Raw genomic sequence first — 17,153 nt, forward strand, 5'->3', positions numbered from 1 at the left:
TGAATTCGGGAAGTAATGGTTGTAGAAAAGACATGTAACAATTTGTATTTTAATTTTGCAACCAAATTTTAGTTTTATGGTTGTAATATTTTATGTTGCAAAAACAAATTCATCAACAATACCGATTTTCACTGTTTAAAATGCTTCTACTATTACGGCTTTGAACTATTAAATCTACATTCCAAACTATCAGGGTAGTAACAATTATTTTATTCATTAAAAATTTCTATACAAAACTATTAAGTAACTAACAAACTAATTAATTGGAAAAGCAAACACTAAACCCCAAAATGCTTGATTTAACTTGCTTCTGTTTCCAATATTATTTCATCTATGTTTTCTTCATCCTTTTCATCTTCATCTTCAATGCCGTCTTCTTCATCCTTTATTTCATCTAAATTTGGTTTTTTTATCTCTTCTTCTTTTTCTTCTTCCTGTGGTTGTTGTTGTTGTTGTTGCTGCTGCTGTTGTTCTTCTTGTTGTTCTTCATCTTTTGGTTCTTGTTCTTGTTCTTGGTGTTCTTCAGGAACTATTATTTCTTCTTCTTCTTCTATTATTTCTTCCACAACTGATTTATCTTCAGTTTTTGTATCATGTTCGACTTTTGATTGTTGCTCAGTTTCCACTTTTGCTTCTTCCACTTGTTTTTTTTTATCCTCTTCTTCTTTCTGTTTTTCTTCTATTTCTCTTTGCTGAGACTTTTGTTCTTCAATTTTTCTCTTTTCTTCTTCTTCTTTATCATTCTTTGCTTTTTCCAAATTATATACCAATTCTTCTCTCATTTGAAAAGCAACATTAGCTTTTGCACGAATTAATCTTAAATAATCACCATTATCTCTAATTAAATAATTTAAATGAAATTCAATATTATTTAAGTAAGTATTCCATTCTTTTAATCCAATAACTTTGTGTTTAATTTCAGGATTTTTATTATCTAATTTATATTCATTTGAATTATGTAAAAGTTCATCTCTAAATTTAAATAATAAATTTTTTATAAAATGAAATTTTTTCCATATTGACCATGTTTTTGATTCATTTATTTTATTTTTTGAAATTAATTGTGTTAATTGTGTTGAAAATTCATTTATTGAAGAATCTGCAAATGAATCTAATATATCTATTGTTTGTTGAATTGAATTAAAATATTTAATTAATAAATTTTCATGTTCTTTATTAATAAGATCTTGAATTTTAGTTGAATAATTTGTTGCTAAATCATAACTTTTTTGAATATCATCTCTTATTTCTTGTCTTGATACAGTTTCAATTTTTGTATTATTTGACTTTTTAATTTTTTCAAAATCTTTATTAATTTGAGAAATTTTTAAATTTAAATCCTTATATTGTAAATGATTTTCTTTTTGTAAATCTTGTAAAATTTCACTAATTTTTGGTTTCAACTCTGCTATAGTATCATTAACTATTGGTTCAACTTCTTCAACTAGATTTATTTCTGCTAATTCTATAGTTTTATTAATTTTTTTTTCCCATTTTTCAATTTCATTATAAATTTCAAATAATTCAGGTGATATGTTATTAGTTGCAATGGCTCCATTTTCATAAACTGAAATAGTTTGAGTTATGACTATAGTTTCTTCGGTAAGGTCAGCTTCTTCATCTTCAACATCTTCCCAATCTTCTTCTTTATCTTGGTACCCTTTCCCCAAAACTTCCTTAACAACATTTATAATATTTGATTTAAATTCTTTTGGATAAAATTCATTAAATTTAATTAAATTTTTAAATTCTTTTTGTAAAAATAAACTTCGATTTTGTAAATTTGAAGCATGAGATGAATTAATCAATTGATTGAATATGGAATTTGATGTAATAATATACCAAATTTTTAAAAATTGTTTATTTATTGGTATTAAAAAATATGAATTAATAAAGTTTGTTATAAGGTTTATATAAATTTTAAATTTTAAATTAATTTGATTTATGAATAATGAAATATATGGTTCTATATTTAATTGAAACCAATTTATACTATCTTGAATTAAATCTATAAATTTATCATATCCAGCTTGAATTCCATATTTTGAATCAATTTTTTGTAATTGAACTAATGTTCTGGAAATTTTTAAATCATTATCAATTTTTTTAACTGTATCTATAGTAGGATTTATGGTTGTGTCAACTATTGGTTCAATATATGGTTTAATATAAGCATTTGATATTTGACAAAAATGACAATTTATTGGTGATAATTGATTTAATATAATGGAATTTTCAGATTTAATTGGATAACATATAAATGTAAATACATAAATAAAATAAGCCAACGTTAGAAGAACAATCCCAGAAGATGACTTAATTTTGGTAAGCATCTTGTAGGTTTAGTGATGACAGATGATGAATGATGATGATAACTTGGTCTGATGTATATGCTATATAGTAAAAGATTGAATCATATATTTATAACCTATTGCATTTGTTTACTTTAAATATAAATTTTCTTTACGTGATCTTTTTTTTTTATTTGCGTGATGATGATTTTGTTACTCATTTAACTAATGAAGTAACACGTGCGGCTGTACTAATAAAATCGTTGTAATTACAACATATTTGAAACAAATGTTGTATGGTGTAGCTTAAAGAATTATATCGAAATCCCTTTCAAAGTAGTAGAGTTAATTACCTTTTGAAAATTTTTGCAGGCAAATTCAAGATGTCTATTCAACTAATTATTACTCCTTAAAAGCAAAAGGAGATTGATCCATCCAAATATCAACTTCCGACAAAGGTTTAAAACCCAACGGTTGTTTCCAAAAAATACTTAAAATAATCCAACCCACCAACATAATTATAGAAGTTAAATAACAACTCCAAAATGAATCCCAATTAAAATTCCATAGATTCAATATACCATTTCCTAAAATTATTATAATTATACTTATAATTGATATATATGATAAATAAATCATATTTAATGATGAATTGAATCGTAGATTTCTGTAGTCTAGTTTATTGTAGTGTAATATTTTTCTAAATCTTATATAACTTATCAGTATAAATAACCACATAATTAAACCAGATGTAGCAGATAAGTTAATTAAAATCTTGAATACGAAATCAAATGATTTAAAAATTGATAATATAGAAGGTATTAAACCTAAAATTGAAGTTAATAATACAGCATTATATGGTATACCAGCTTTACTAGTATTTCCAAATTTTGACCAAAACATTCCTTTTTCAACCATTGATATTAAACATCTTGAACCAAAATAAATATTTGAATTTGCTGCTGATATAATTGACATTAATATAATAAAATTAAAAATTGATAATAAAACCGAATTTATTGGTAATCCCAAATTAATTAAACCAATTAAAAAAGGTGATGTAAAAATGTTATTTTGGTTGTTACCAATTAATTTTGAATCATTACATGGAATCATTAAAGTTAATAAAAATAATGTTAATATATAAAATATAATTAATCTTGTTATAATATATTTAACAGTTTTAGGTAATGTTTTATGAATGTTTTTTATCTCTCCTGAACATAATGCAATTGATTCAATTGATTGAAACGTAAAACATGAAGAAACTAATGATGATAAAATATTTAAAATTTTATTACCTATGGGATTTTTTATAGCTTTGATAGTATCTATACCCCAAATTAAATCTTGATTCCAATTTTTAAAACCAATTTTTGTTTTAAAAATTAAACCAATACTTAATAGAATCCAAATTAAAATAAATCCTACTTTAAATAATGTTATAAAAAATTCAATTTCTCCATAATAATTAACAGGAAATAAATTAAATAAAGTTAAAATAATCCAAAATATTAATATAATAACTAATTGATTTTCAAATATTCCTACCACCTTTTCTAAATTCCAAAATTGTAAAATTTCAAATATTAAATTTAATTCTAAACTTAATGTTATACACCAACTTATCCAATATATAAAATTATTCATGAATCCCAAAATATTAGATAAATATAAATATTGAAATTGAATTAATGATCCATTAATTGGTGTAAAACATGACATTTCTCCAACAGATTGTATAATAATGAAACTTAAAAAACTTAAATATATGAATGATAATAAACTTATTATTGGTCCATGAATTAATGTTAAATTTATTCCAAAAAAAAATCCTGTTCCTATTATTCCACCAATTGATAACATTGAAATATGTCTTTTATTTAATAATCTTTTTGTTTGTATATTTTTGTGGGTATTTTGTTGTGATACTAGATCTGAATCGGTTGGTTCAATTGAAAATAAATCATTATCAAGTGTGTTTTGATTTCCATCATTATACCTCTTGACACCATTGTTGGGTAACAACACAGTTTCTTCATTTGTCATATCATTGCAGCTAAAATGTCTGGTTTAAGAAGTAGGATCAAATTTGTTGCAAAAAATGTTCCTCGGATTTAATTTCGTAAAATTTGGATTTAAGTCTTTTATGCACGTCATTTATTTTTGTTTAATTAATTATGTCAATTCAAAATCTTATCTTTGTTGATCTACAGTCAAGAGAAGAGAGCAAGGCTAGGCTAGAGAGATAAATTTCCATTTATAAGAAGATCGTACATTATAATAATAAATTACAATTAAAGTAACAAACTAAATACTACTACACACTTAAACTAAATATATACTAAACCAAATTTGAAACTAAATTGACCATTGAACTAGTAGATTAAGTAACGTAAATTTCCATTAAAACAAATCAACAGATCCAAAGATTCAAACAAATCTCTTCCTCAATCATCTAATCTTGTTTTAATTTACCATGAACAAATTCTTCAGCTTTTAAATAATAATGATTTAATTCATCATAAATTCTTGTTTCAGCATAATCAGTAAATTCATATAATTGATTTAATAAAGGATATACATGATATTTTAAATTACTTTTAGTTTTTTCAACTTTTGCACATAATCCCCATTCTTTTACAATTGGTTGAGATCTTATATTTTTATCTAAAAATAAATTTAATTGTACGTAATAAGGATCAATTTTATTTAATCCACCATGTAATAATTCACATAATGTTGAATGTTGTGATGTTAATGGATGTAATACTTTATTTTCAATTGATTCTAATGGTGTTAAAGTTGGACATTTATAATTATATAAATAAGTTGAATAAAATACAATAAATGTAAATAAAAATGTTTTTAAATTTAAAAAAACCATGACTTTAGGGAGGGTATATGTAATTAATATGGGTATTTATCTATTAATTTGATTGTATTCTTCTATAATCGGTTGTGTTGTTTCAGAAGAAGTTGAATAGATTATTAAGAAATGAAATTAAAACTGAATCGTTCAAATATAAATAAAAGAATTTTTTTCCTCTCTTTAGTTTTGTCATGGAAAAATAAATTTTGAAAATTTTACACAGTTAATAAATGAAGATGAAACTACTGAGAATTTGATAGAAAAAAGGTCTTATTCGACGATCACTGTATAGATCATTTAAATTTGTCTTAGCTTCTGATTATATACCTTAATTTTTATTCTAATTGTGTGGTTTTTCCATAATCCTTGTTTTATTCTGTCCAAATATATAAATATGAACCGTTAACCGTTGGATTAAGTTAAATATATTAAAATCACATGACTTATAGCTACCAATTGATTTGCTGCTTTTTTGTACTACCAAATGGTTATCTACATGCAGTATTAAAAGAACAAATGGCTGCAAATTAATACACAAAATCAATAGAATGTTTTGAAATAATCTCAATTTGGAAAATAGATTAAAATAATTTTATATCAAATTCACATAATTACTACTTTAGTAAATGTAATTACAGTTCAAACTAGTTTGAAACAGAATAAAGAATCTGTTGGTGATATCAATTACATTCAGAAAAAATTGTTGTGTTATTTGAAATTTTCATTTATACATTCAAAGACTTTTATCAACTCAATTGAGTAATGTCTTTATTGAAAAAACCAAGTCAAACTTTTACCTCAAACAGATCAATACGGTTTAATTTTAATCCTGATAGTACGGTAACGGATTACAGAAATGTTTTAAAACCATCATCACCACACAAAATTAATGAACCATTCGATAGTAACAAACTAAACACATCTTTATCAAGTCCAAAATCATCTAAACATTATATAAGAAATCCAAAATTGTCTTCTTCACCATTAAAATTTGATATCAAAGATGACTCCCATAAATCAGAAACCTTATCACTAGAAGATCAAAAATATCAATTAAAACAAAAATATTTAAAAAAGTTGAAAAACATCCAAATACAAGAACAAGAAATAAATTTATCAAAATTTGAATTAAAAGAAATAGAATGTGAATTAGAAGAAATTAATAGAAAATTAATCTTAAAATCACCAAATAAACCAAATGATTTTTTTAATCAAGCATTTAATCAAACTGAGAAAGATTTAAAAAATTTAAAACTAGATACATCTAAACAGAGTCACGACCAGCTTGAAAGTCCTTTAAAAATCAAGACTTCTTATTTTATAAATTCTGCAATTGATGAATTTCAACAAATTCAAAAAAAAGCATCAACAATTTTTAATGATGATAAAGAAAATAACAACACCAAATCTAGTCTACCAAATATATTCAAAAACTCAAATAACAAAATAGGAACACTAAGTAAACAGACAAGTCAATTTTTTAATGATACATTAAAACAAATATCTCCTTCAAAAGAACAAACTACAAATATTGATGAAATCGATGAATTTGATATAGATCATTTAAATAATGATGTTCAAGTTCTTTATGAAAATATAGATATTGATGAATATAATTCAAGTTTTGAAGATTAGAGAGAAAAACAGAAAATCCTAGTTTTTAATGTTTTTAATTTTGCATTTATGTCTAATTCTATAAATTATATATATCGTTAATAATATTACATTTTGCATATTACTTGGTATTTTGTTTAAAATGTTATCACTGGATCATCTTTGATCATCTTTATTCAATCGTACAGCAGATATCCGTGCCTCAAACATCCTTTAATCATCTTCATTTAACCAACCTTTTGCTCTTTCAATAGCTTTTTCCCATCTTTTCCAATTTTTTCTTCTTGTTTCATCAGGTAATTCAGCAATAAAATTATTACTTTCATCATCATGTTTTCCTGTAATTTTTTCAACAACATCATCTAAATTTTTCCAAATTCTTTCATTTTCATCTTTAAAAGATAAACCTGCTGCTATTGCAGCTCCTAATGCAGTACATTCTGATATTTGAGCTCGTTTTACTGTAACACATGGCCCCAATATGTCTGCTTGAATTTGTAAAACTTCATCAGCTTTTGACATACCACCATCTGTTGCTAAATGTGATAATGGTTTTTTTTCATGTTGATTTGTTAATGCTTCTTCCAAAAAATCTTCAGATGCTCCTGCATCACTTGCCATTGCTTTTAATATAGCTCTAACTTGAAAACATACACCTTCTAATGCTGCTCTTGCTATATGTGATGCTGATGTATATTGTGTCATACCAAATATTGTACCTCTTGCTCCTCCATCCCAATATGGTGCATATAATCCAGAAAATGCTGGTATAAATACAACTCCTCCTGAATTTGTTACTTGAGAAGCTAAGGGTCCAATATCTTTTGCATCATCAATCATTTTTAAATTATCTCTTAACCATTGTATAATTGAACCAGCTACTGCTATTGATCCTTCTAATGCATAATATGGTTTACCTGCATCACCACCTAATGATGGAAACCAATAACCAAATGTTGTTAATGCACCATGTTTACTTATTAATTTTCTTGTACCTGTATTATATAAAAGGAAACAACCTGTACCATAAGTACATTTTGCTGAACCAGGATTAAAGGCTAATTGACCAACTAATGAAGCACTTTGATCACCTAAACATCCACATATTGGAACCCCTGTTATAGTTTTTAAAATATCATAAGCTTCTTGAGTAATCTTGTTGTGGAAACCTAAATTTGATAAATTTGGAGCAGCAAATGAACCATAAAATTCACTTGAAGAAACAATTTTAGGTAATTGAATTTTTGTTGGATCAATACCCCAAAATTCTAATAAATCGTCATCATAATCTTGAGTTTGTAAATCCATAAAATAAGTTCTTGAAGCATTTGTTATATCAGAAACAAAATTTTTTTCTTTTGTTAAATGATAAATTAACCATGTATCAACAGTACCAAACATTAAATTTCCATCTCCCTTTTCATATTCTTCTCTTATAACATCATCATTATCTAATAACCATCTTAATTTTGCAGCAGAAAAATATGTTGATAAAGGTAAACCTGTTTTTTCTTTTAATTCTGCTTTTCTATCTTCATCAATCATTTTTTCTAAATGTTGAACAATTTCAGAAGTTCTTGTATCTGTCCATGTAATACCACCACTTAAAGGTTTACCAGTTTTTCTTGACCATACTATTGTAGTTTCTCTCATATTTGCAATTCCAATACATTTTACTTTATATTTAATTTTTAAATTTGGATTTTGATTTATTTTTCTTAAAGTAATTAAACATGCAACTAAACATTGTACAGCATTTGCTAAAATATGAACAGGCATACATTCAACCCAACCAGGTTGTGGGAATCTTAATGTTGGTCCAACTGATGATTTATTATTTTCAATTTCAACATTATCTTCTATTGAAATAGCAATACCTTCAGCTGAAAATATTGGTTCATCATGTCTTAATAAAGAAGATCTTCTTCTAAATTGTTCAGTATTTTTAGAATTTTCTGGAGCTTCTGATGCTGTAGTAGAATATTCAATTTGATGTTTTGCAATTTCTTGACCTTCATCTGAAAATAATATAGCTCTTGCTGATGTTGTACCAATATCAATTGTAGCAATTAATGGTATTGATGGAAAATTACTATTACGACGTGGCATTTGTTGAAAACTGTGTGATAACTAGTGGATATTGAAATGAATTCTTTCGAGATAAGAGAGTTCCCTAACTAAATGAGTGTGTTTGTTTTGTAGTTTTATAAAGTATGTTGTATTAAAGTTGGTTAAATAATAGATATGTTTTGAAAAATTATTTATTTTAAAATTTTATTTTGGAATAGAAAAAGAAAGCAAAGAAATAAAATAGAGTTTGAAATAACATTAAACGTAGGACCAAAGTTTTAAGAGATTACTTGAACAAGTAAGTGAAGCAAAATTGCTAGTTTCCGAATTTTCAAGCATATTAAACTAGATTATTCGGTACGAAAAGCGTATAGAAGATAGGAGACAGGTTTGAAGACTGTCTGTTTTTGAAACATCTTAGCAACGATTCCAGTTATGATGTCTTTATTTCGGTTAACTTGTGTTTTATTTTGTGTAATGTTTGGGAACAATAGAGCAGATCTGTTTCTAAACATTCAATTGTATGTTTATTGCTAATAATTATTGATGTCTCACAACGGCTATGTTGTTAGATTTACAGGGGGATCTTGAAAATAAAACTCAGGGCCAGACAGTTTTACAAAAACGGTTTGAATATTTGTTGATAAATTTTCAAAATTCAAGTTATAATTTTCGGAGTTATTGCATGTCAAATTTAATCAAAGTCAATTTTATTTTTTCTGGGGTACAAAAGGTGGAGATGAATTTAATAGATCAAGACCACTATGAGATCTAAACTACTTGCTATAACTACAATGAATTCGTTTTTCATCATTATGTATCATTAAGTATTAATATATATATATTATTTAAGGCATTATAAACTTTCTAATTTTAATCATTCTGATAAATCATCATCATTCGTATCATTAATTGGATAATCAATATTAAAAGGATCATTTTCATCAATTAAATTAATTCCTCCATCAATTTCATTTTCCAATTCTGCATAATCATCTAACCAAGGACAATTTTTATTAATTAATTTATATTCATTTGTCTCATTCCATTTAATCATTTCATTTGGATCTGTCAATTTTGATTTACTTAAAATTTGAAAAATTAAAATAAAATATTCAATTAAAGAATTTAAACCTTTTAAATAACCTTTATCAACTAAATTTGGATGATATGGTGGAATATTTGATTTTTCTTTTTCTTCTTCTGATACAACAGATTGAGCAAAATCGATAATTTTAACTTTAACTTGATTATATACTGATCCACTTTCAAACATTAATAAAATCAGTGATCCATACATTCTATAACCAGGTAAATTATTAAAAATTTTAAATAATGAATTTAACATTAAAATTAATTTTGGAATTTTATTTAATATTGAAAAAATTGATTCTCCATCATATAAAAATTTTGCTAAAATTTTACAAAATTGTATTCCAATTTTAATTCTTCTACCAAAATATTTATCTTTTATAATTCTTTGTTTATTTTGTTTAAAAATTTGTAATCCACATACTCTTACACCTAATTTTCTTGATGTTGTCATAAAACATTTACGTCTTTGAGATTTTTGTTTTTTTAAATTTGCTTCTATACCATATTGTCTTGTACCCATTTTTAAATCTAATACACATGGTCTTTTCATATTACATGTTAAATCTTCTAATAAAATAAATCTTTCAAATCTTGTATGTTTACGTAATAAGACATCAGGTGAAGATGGTATGACGGCTTCTTCATTTTTATCAAATTCATTATCTGGAGTTGATTCTTTATTATCATTTAATGGTGGTGTTGTAAATTCTCTATCTTCATCCATTTCAAAAAATTCATCATGTAATTTCATTGGTTGAAAAACTTCTTGTAAAACTTGTACTTGTAATTCTGTATTAACTAATGTTGATCCAGGATTTGGTCTTTGCATTGGAGAATTAGTTAAACTAGGAACAGGACTATGACTTTCTAAATTTGAATATTTTGGTGATGGTAACGAACTTGAATAATGTTTCCATAAAGTATCTGGTATAATATGTTTATTGTCATCTAAAACAACTTCTGGTGGCATATTTTCCGATTGTCTTCTATGATTGTGAGGTTTTGTTTGTTCTATCAATGCAGACTCCTCATCATGCTCAAATGTGCTTGCAATTGGTTCGTTTTCTTGTTTTGTTTCAACTTCATTTATTAAACTTGAATATCTTACATTTAAAACACCAATATATCGAGGCATAAATTTTAAAAGTTCAGGATGATGAATTTCTATAGTTTCATAAAAAATATTTTCTCTATTAACTAATGCTTTACAAACAGCTTGTTTTGAAAATGAAAATATTGCTGTATGACCACCAACTTTATTTTTAAAAGGTCTTAATTCAACTGCTAAAGGAAATTCAGAACCTTCATCTTCTTCAAATTCTTGTACCGTTTCATTAATATCATTAGTGTCGTTAGAGACTTTTTCTTTTGATACTTCACCAATAACTTGTTCAGATACTTCTTTTTTCTCAAATTCTTGTAATTTAGGAACAAGAATATCCAAAACAGGAGTGGATGATCTTGAGTACTTTTTGATTTTTTCAGCCTTGTTATCGTCCCGAATTTGATTTTCATCAAATACAACATGTTCATTGTCATTGACATTATTATTATAAACAGATGAAATTTTTGTAATATCGCCATTAATTCCATGATCAAACTCCAAATTTGCTGTTAGATGTTGAGGTTTAGGTAACAATGTTGGCGTCAATGGTTCTTCTAATTCTTTAGTTATTGTAGTCGTATCTAAACGATCCTGATCTGGTTTTAAATGATGTTTATTGTAATGTTCAAGTGTTGCTGGAGTATGTGGAATATAAGTTGCTGATGACACTGGTTCCAAATCAATACCACCATCTGGAACAATTTTTTCTTTAATTGGACTTGTTATAGGTAGTTTATTTTGTTCATTTTGTTCTTCTTCATCAACAAATTCAGATTCATCAATACCTCGGAAAATTCTTAAAGATCTTGCCGCTTTTCTCCCACTAAGTTGATTTGAGGGTATAGGTAAGTCCGAATTGGCTGAAGGTGATCTTTCTTGACTTGATGATGGTACACTGTCTTCGATGTTGCTTTTGTTATCACTTTTAATTTCTTGGTTGTCGTTATCCTTTGGAAGTGTTTCATCTTTCGAGGCTATTTTATCAGTTGCGCTTGCTTGATCATTGAATTCAACTTTATGTCCTATGGTTTTACTCTTCTGATCTTGTTGATGTTTTGTTGTTTCAGAAATTTCTTGGGATTGAGGATGCCGGCTTAGAATCTCTGCTGATTTTGACTTGTTTGTATTTGAATCATAGTCTAGTTGCAGTTTAGTCTCTTTCTTCATATTTGATGTTGTTGTTGATGAAGGTCCACTCATGATGTTAAATGAAGTTGATGAGTTATTGACCTCCATATTTTTGATCTAGTCATATGGTACTTTTTTCTGATTACAATTAAATGTTGATGTGATTATTGAAAAAACACTAAATGTCTTTAATGAATGCTTAGAGTTAAACGTTAGTCGTGATTAAAACGTTGTATATTAATAATAATGGTTATCCTGAAAGTAAGAAGAAATAATAATTTTAGAAAAAGAAAAAATATCAAGAGAGAGAATACTTATAATCATTAAAATATATAAATAGAATTAACATTATACTAATTTTATCTCAATAAAATCTCATCAAAATTCAGATTTCACTGACCCATGTTGTTTGATAAATCATAATAGTAATTCAAATGTTTAGTTAGATTTTTTTGAAAAATGTGGAACTTCCAATGTTACAAACGAAATTAACAATCATACTTTTATGATTTTTCTGAGGAGTTAAACAAGGCTTGTCCATCACTTAGACTGATGTACCTTTGCATTTGTACCGTTCTTAGAGGGATTCATCAAATTTACCTCTAAGTAGTAGCAGCTAGAATAGCGACCTACAACGAGCAAGTAATCAATATTTCGTAAATAATTGAAAAAATCGTATGAAACATTACTCAAAACTATAAACAAAACAATATCTCGAGACATCGACATAATAATCAGATAAAAAATACAATAGTCGAAGGGTTAGTAATCAAAGAACAATATCTTAATTCAAAATTTATAAACCATGTGGTCCCCTTAAATCAAAGTTACAAATTACCAAATTTGTTCAAATCAAGTAATAATAATAATAATATTTTGACATTTGTTTTATTTTATAAGTAAGATCTGAGAGAAAGAAAAAAAAAAGAAATAATTTTAATACCACGATCTTGATGAAGAACGTGCATTACAATTAGAAAATCTGAAACATTGCAGCAATCAATTTTATATAATATTTAAAAATGAAATTTAGTTCATTCAATACAATACACTGTAAACTTAAGGTACGTTTGATATAACGATTTACTTAACTTACAAAAAACTATAGTACAATATCTTTCTCACAACCCCTTAAGCTACTTTCAATCTCATAAATAGCTTCTCGTTGGAAGATATGCATAAGTTACATTCTATCACCTCTTGTGATAAATGTTGAGGTAAAACTTCAATAATTTGGGTTAAACAAACTACTGCTGTGAAAAAATCAAACAAAATTTTGCTGATGGATTTACAAATGCTTTAGATTGTAGGTGTATCAGTAATTTTTTCAGTTGTTCCACCAAGGCTAGTTTTATAAACCTTTAATTTTTCAGCTATCAATTCAATTCATGTATTCGTTTAATTCAGGTCTTGTATAATGTATCGTTCGTATATGAGACAAGATCATGGAGGTTGGTACTTTGTGAAACACTAATCAAGTTATTGGTGATTGTAGAAAAATGATATATATGTACGTTAAGGTTAGATTTTCAACCTTTTATTTCTATAGTACCTTAAGAATTTATGGTTGTCCCGTCAGGAAGCAGAAATTTCATGATGCAAATGAAATTTTTTGAAAAATCATTTATCTTTTATCACTCAGAAACTGAAGCTATTTAAAGTGCAATAGCTGTAGCTTCTCAGTGATAAAAGATAGCTGAAAAAGTGTGATTATGATTATTTGGCATAATCATGTTAACGGACCAAATTCTTACTGGTTTGTATTGTTTGTATCATCGTTGTTTTTGTTGCCATAGTTGCTGTTAAAGATGTTGTTGGAAATGCCAATTCCATTGAAATTGTTAGTTCCATTATTAAAGTTTCAGTTACTATTGATGTTGAATTGATAGCTATTGCATATCACAAATTTTCTTATCTAAACTTACCTTTACCTCTAAATTCACTTGCAGATACAACTCCTTTTAGAATTGTTTAAGAGGTAATTCAACAAAAATGATGAATGACAGATTCAATCTTATGCAAAGAGCTTGAAACTAAATCTGTCATTTCTTTGCTTAAATTACATCTACTGTTCGAAATTTTTATTGAACTATCTCTAAATGTACAAGTTGAACCTGTTCTGCAACTAAAATTTCTTTCTCTTGCTAATTCAATACATTCTTCTTCCAGTCTTTTCAATTCTCTTCTTTTCTTTCAATGGATAAGATTGAATTCATAATGCTCATAGTTTCTATTTGTTTGTAATCTGTATTCAAACTCGGTCGATTGATAATTATTGTTGGTATTCTTAATCGTTTTCCCTTGTTCAATGAATTCCTAGGACTAATGAGCTATCGTAGTGTTGACGTTTCCACACACACTCTTTATATCCGACACTAATCGTTCATGATACCGGGTGATTATATGTATCACTCAATTTATTATCAATGTAATATAACCTTCAAATTGGCTCCATGTTGCCATATTTGAAAGTACAGATTTGTTTTCTCATATTTAAGGTTTCACCGTTGCTTTCGATATTCTATAGTCACATAATTATTCCCCGAACCTTGTCAAAAATGGCATTGGTATGAACATCAAGGTATGTAAAAGATATTGTATAAGAAAGTGAGTAGAGAGAAGTATTTTCGATTTAAAATTCATACAAAACAGTCTTTTATATTTTGTGTACAATATAATGATTATTAGATCGAACCTATTGACGAAAAAAAATAGAGGTCACAACAACCTCAAGCATCATGGTTGAATGTTTTGAGTCAGCTTCATGATATCTAAAAGAAAATTCATTGGCTATTTGTTGTGTCTATTATTTGGAATTTACATCAAAATATTATTCAACGGTAAAAGCAACATTGTACTAAATTTCAAGAATGATTCAAGTCTAAATTCACAATGTTATATGTATGAAAACGATATAAATTTCAAAACTTATCTATCAATTCACCACGCAAATTGTCAAACTTCAAATATTTGTATTGAAAAATCGTCAGTAAGTTATCCAAGAGAAAATGCTACATTTCTAATGTTATGTCGTAACCTGGACATGTATGAAGTTTTACAAACAGTTCAAATCGTTCAAGATAGATTTAACAACAAGTTCAATTACGATTATACCTTCTTAAATGACGAACCATTTACAGATGAATTTATATACTTGATCAGCTCGTATATAACAAAAGGTAAAATTAATTTTGGAATGATTCCCACTGAGCATTGGTGGTATCCCTCACATATTAATCAAACTTTAGCTCAAGAAATTAGAGAAAATTTTGCAGATGTACCTTATGGAAATTTGGAAAGTTATCGACACATGTGTAGATACTTTTCTGGATTTTTTTATAAGCATCCCATGGTGAGACAATATCAATATTATTGGAGAATTGAACCAAATATAAAGTTAACATGTGACATCAATGAAGATCTTTTTAAATTTATAAAAGTGAATGATAAAAAATATGGATTTGTTATTTCTTTATTTGAATACTCCGAAACTATACCTACTTTGTGGTCAAATGTATTGGAATTTATCAAATTAAAAAACTTGAAACCGGAGTTGTTACATGCTTTACTTAATGATTACGATTGGTACAATTTATGTCATTTCTGGTCAAATTTTGAGATTGCAAACTTAGATATTTTCAATAATAATGAAATTTATGAAGAATTTTTCAAATTTTTAGATTCAAAAGGAGGATTTTATTATGAGAGATGGGGTGATGCACCAATTCATACAATCGGTCTTATGCTAAGTTTAAAAAAAGAAGATTTTCATTGGTTTAATCAAGTAGGATATTATCATCCACCTTTTTCAGCGTGTCCTCAAAATTCTAAAATTTATTTGGAAAATAAATGTGTTTGTGACCCAGAAGATGACGTGAATCTGAACAACCAATTTAGCTGTACAAATCACTTTTTGAAATTGTTAAAAGGTTAAACTTTAGAACTTTGTTGTTTAGACTTGTATATCATTTCTTAATGTCAATAGTAATGTAAATATGATAGGAGTGATCGCTACCAATATTTGATTTCTGTTGATTAAATTTGTAACACGAAAATCTGAATATTTTGAACAGTTGAGTCCAAAATATCATTACATCAACTTTAAAACCATCCCAAATTATTTTAGTATAACAAAACAAAGATTGTATATTAAGACTAATTTCATAGCCAGCGGCAAATTAAGGTGTTGTTACATTACAATATTCATTTAAGTACAGTACTTTCCAAACAAAACCAAACTTTTACAACATATTCAAATGGCAATTCAATTTCTATTTCTTATATCAAGACAAGGTAAAACAAGATTATCAAAATGGTATCAAACATTACCACAAAGAGAAAAATCCAAAATAATAAGAGAATTATCAACAATAATATTATCAAGAAGAGCTAAAATGTGTAATGTTTTAGAATATAGAGATTTAAAAATTATATATAGAAGATATGCATCATTATTTTTTATAATAGGTATAAATAATCAAGATAATGAATTAATTGGATTAGAAATTATACATAGATTTGTTGAACAAATGGATAAAATATATGGTAATGTTTGTGAATTGGATATTATATTTGGATTTGATAAAGCTTATCATGTATTAGATGAATTGATAATTGATGGATATATTCAAGAAAGTTCTAAAAAGGAAGTTTTGAAAAGAGTTAATCAACAAGATGAATTGGAGAATATGGATGAATTTGAGAAAATATTGATATAATGTATACGTTTACTTACAAATTGTGTTAACCATAAAAGTCTTTTAAATTAATGCAAAGTTACTATTCCCGGCTGTATAGTAGGCGAACACATCCGCGAGCTTAATGGATTACTGATGTGAATCTCCAGGCTCAAATGAATGTTCGATCTTGAAACTTACACAAAAACAATAAATATATTAGTATCGTAAATATTTATTTTTAAGATTCTCATCTCTAGACATAAACTAACCAAGTACACATAAAACACGATTCAACAACT

General features: G+C 26.4%; 8 protein-coding genes across 8 annotated transcripts; 3 read left to right on the forward strand and 5 right to left on the reverse strand. All coding sequences in view use genetic code 12, as the record gives it.

Annotated features, from left to right (window-relative positions):
* Positions 1-299: 299 nt before the first annotated feature.
* KGF55_003398 (uncharacterized protein) lies at positions 300-2,333 on the reverse strand (the record flags this gene model as incomplete). Its single annotated transcript, XM_051758188.1, has 1 exon — positions 300-2,333. The coding sequence occupies one exon, from the start codon at positions 2,331-2,333 to the stop codon at positions 300-302; it is 2,034 nt and encodes a 677-aa protein (XP_051613770.1).
* Positions 2,334-2,693: 360 nt separating this feature from the next.
* Positions 2,694-4,340, reverse strand: LYP1 (Lyp1p; the record flags this gene model as incomplete). Its single annotated transcript, XM_051758189.1, has 1 exon — positions 2,694-4,340. The coding sequence occupies one exon, from the start codon at positions 4,338-4,340 to the stop codon at positions 2,694-2,696; it is 1,647 nt and encodes a 548-aa protein (XP_051613771.1).
* A 409-nt stretch (positions 4,341-4,749) lies between these two features.
* KGF55_003400 (uncharacterized protein) lies at positions 4,750-5,178 on the reverse strand (the record flags this gene model as incomplete). Its single annotated transcript, XM_051758190.1, has 1 exon — positions 4,750-5,178. The coding sequence occupies one exon, from the start codon at positions 5,176-5,178 to the stop codon at positions 4,750-4,752; it is 429 nt and encodes a 142-aa protein (XP_051613772.1).
* Positions 5,179-5,925: 747 nt separating this feature from the next.
* KGF55_003401 (uncharacterized protein) lies at positions 5,926-6,798 on the forward strand (the record flags this gene model as incomplete). Its single annotated transcript, XM_051758191.1, has 1 exon — positions 5,926-6,798. The coding sequence occupies one exon, from the start codon at positions 5,926-5,928 to the stop codon at positions 6,796-6,798; it is 873 nt and encodes a 290-aa protein (XP_051613773.1).
* Positions 6,799-6,990: 192 nt separating this feature from the next.
* Positions 6,991-8,886, reverse strand: GUT1 (glycerol kinase; the record flags this gene model as incomplete). Its single annotated transcript, XM_051758192.1, has 1 exon — positions 6,991-8,886. One exon carries the CDS (start codon positions 8,884-8,886, stop codon positions 6,991-6,993), a length of 1,896 nt encoding a protein of 631 aa, XP_051613774.1.
* An 838-nt stretch (positions 8,887-9,724) lies between these two features.
* Positions 9,725-12,247, reverse strand: KCS1 (inositol polyphosphate kinase; the record flags this gene model as incomplete). The annotated part of the gene is made up of 1 exon (XM_051758193.1): positions 9,725-12,247. The coding sequence occupies one exon, from the start codon at positions 12,245-12,247 to the stop codon at positions 9,725-9,727; it is 2,523 nt and encodes an 840-aa protein (XP_051613775.1).
* Positions 12,248-14,733: 2,486 nt separating this feature from the next.
* On the forward strand, positions 14,734-16,109 carry MNT3 (Mnt3p; the record flags this gene model as incomplete). The annotated part of the gene is made up of 2 exons (XM_051758194.1): positions 14,734-14,742; positions 15,045-16,109. 2 exons carry the CDS (start codon positions 14,734-14,736, stop codon positions 16,107-16,109), a joined length of 1,074 nt encoding a protein of 357 aa, XP_051613776.1.
* Positions 16,110-16,431: 322 nt separating this feature from the next.
* On the forward strand, positions 16,432-16,893 carry KGF55_003405 (uncharacterized protein; the record flags this gene model as incomplete). The annotated part of the gene is made up of 1 exon (XM_051758195.1): positions 16,432-16,893. The coding sequence occupies one exon, from the start codon at positions 16,432-16,434 to the stop codon at positions 16,891-16,893; it is 462 nt and encodes a 153-aa protein (XP_051613777.1).
* Between the last annotated feature and the right edge of the window lie 260 nt (positions 16,894-17,153).

Source organism: Candida pseudojiufengensis (genome assembly GCF_024610245.1).
Source record: "Candida pseudojiufengensis strain CBS 10847 chromosome Unknown scaffold1, whole genome shotgun sequence".
NCBI classification, from domain to species: Eukaryota; Fungi; Ascomycota; class Pichiomycetes; order Serinales; family Debaryomycetaceae; genus Lodderomyces; species Lodderomyces pseudojiufengensis.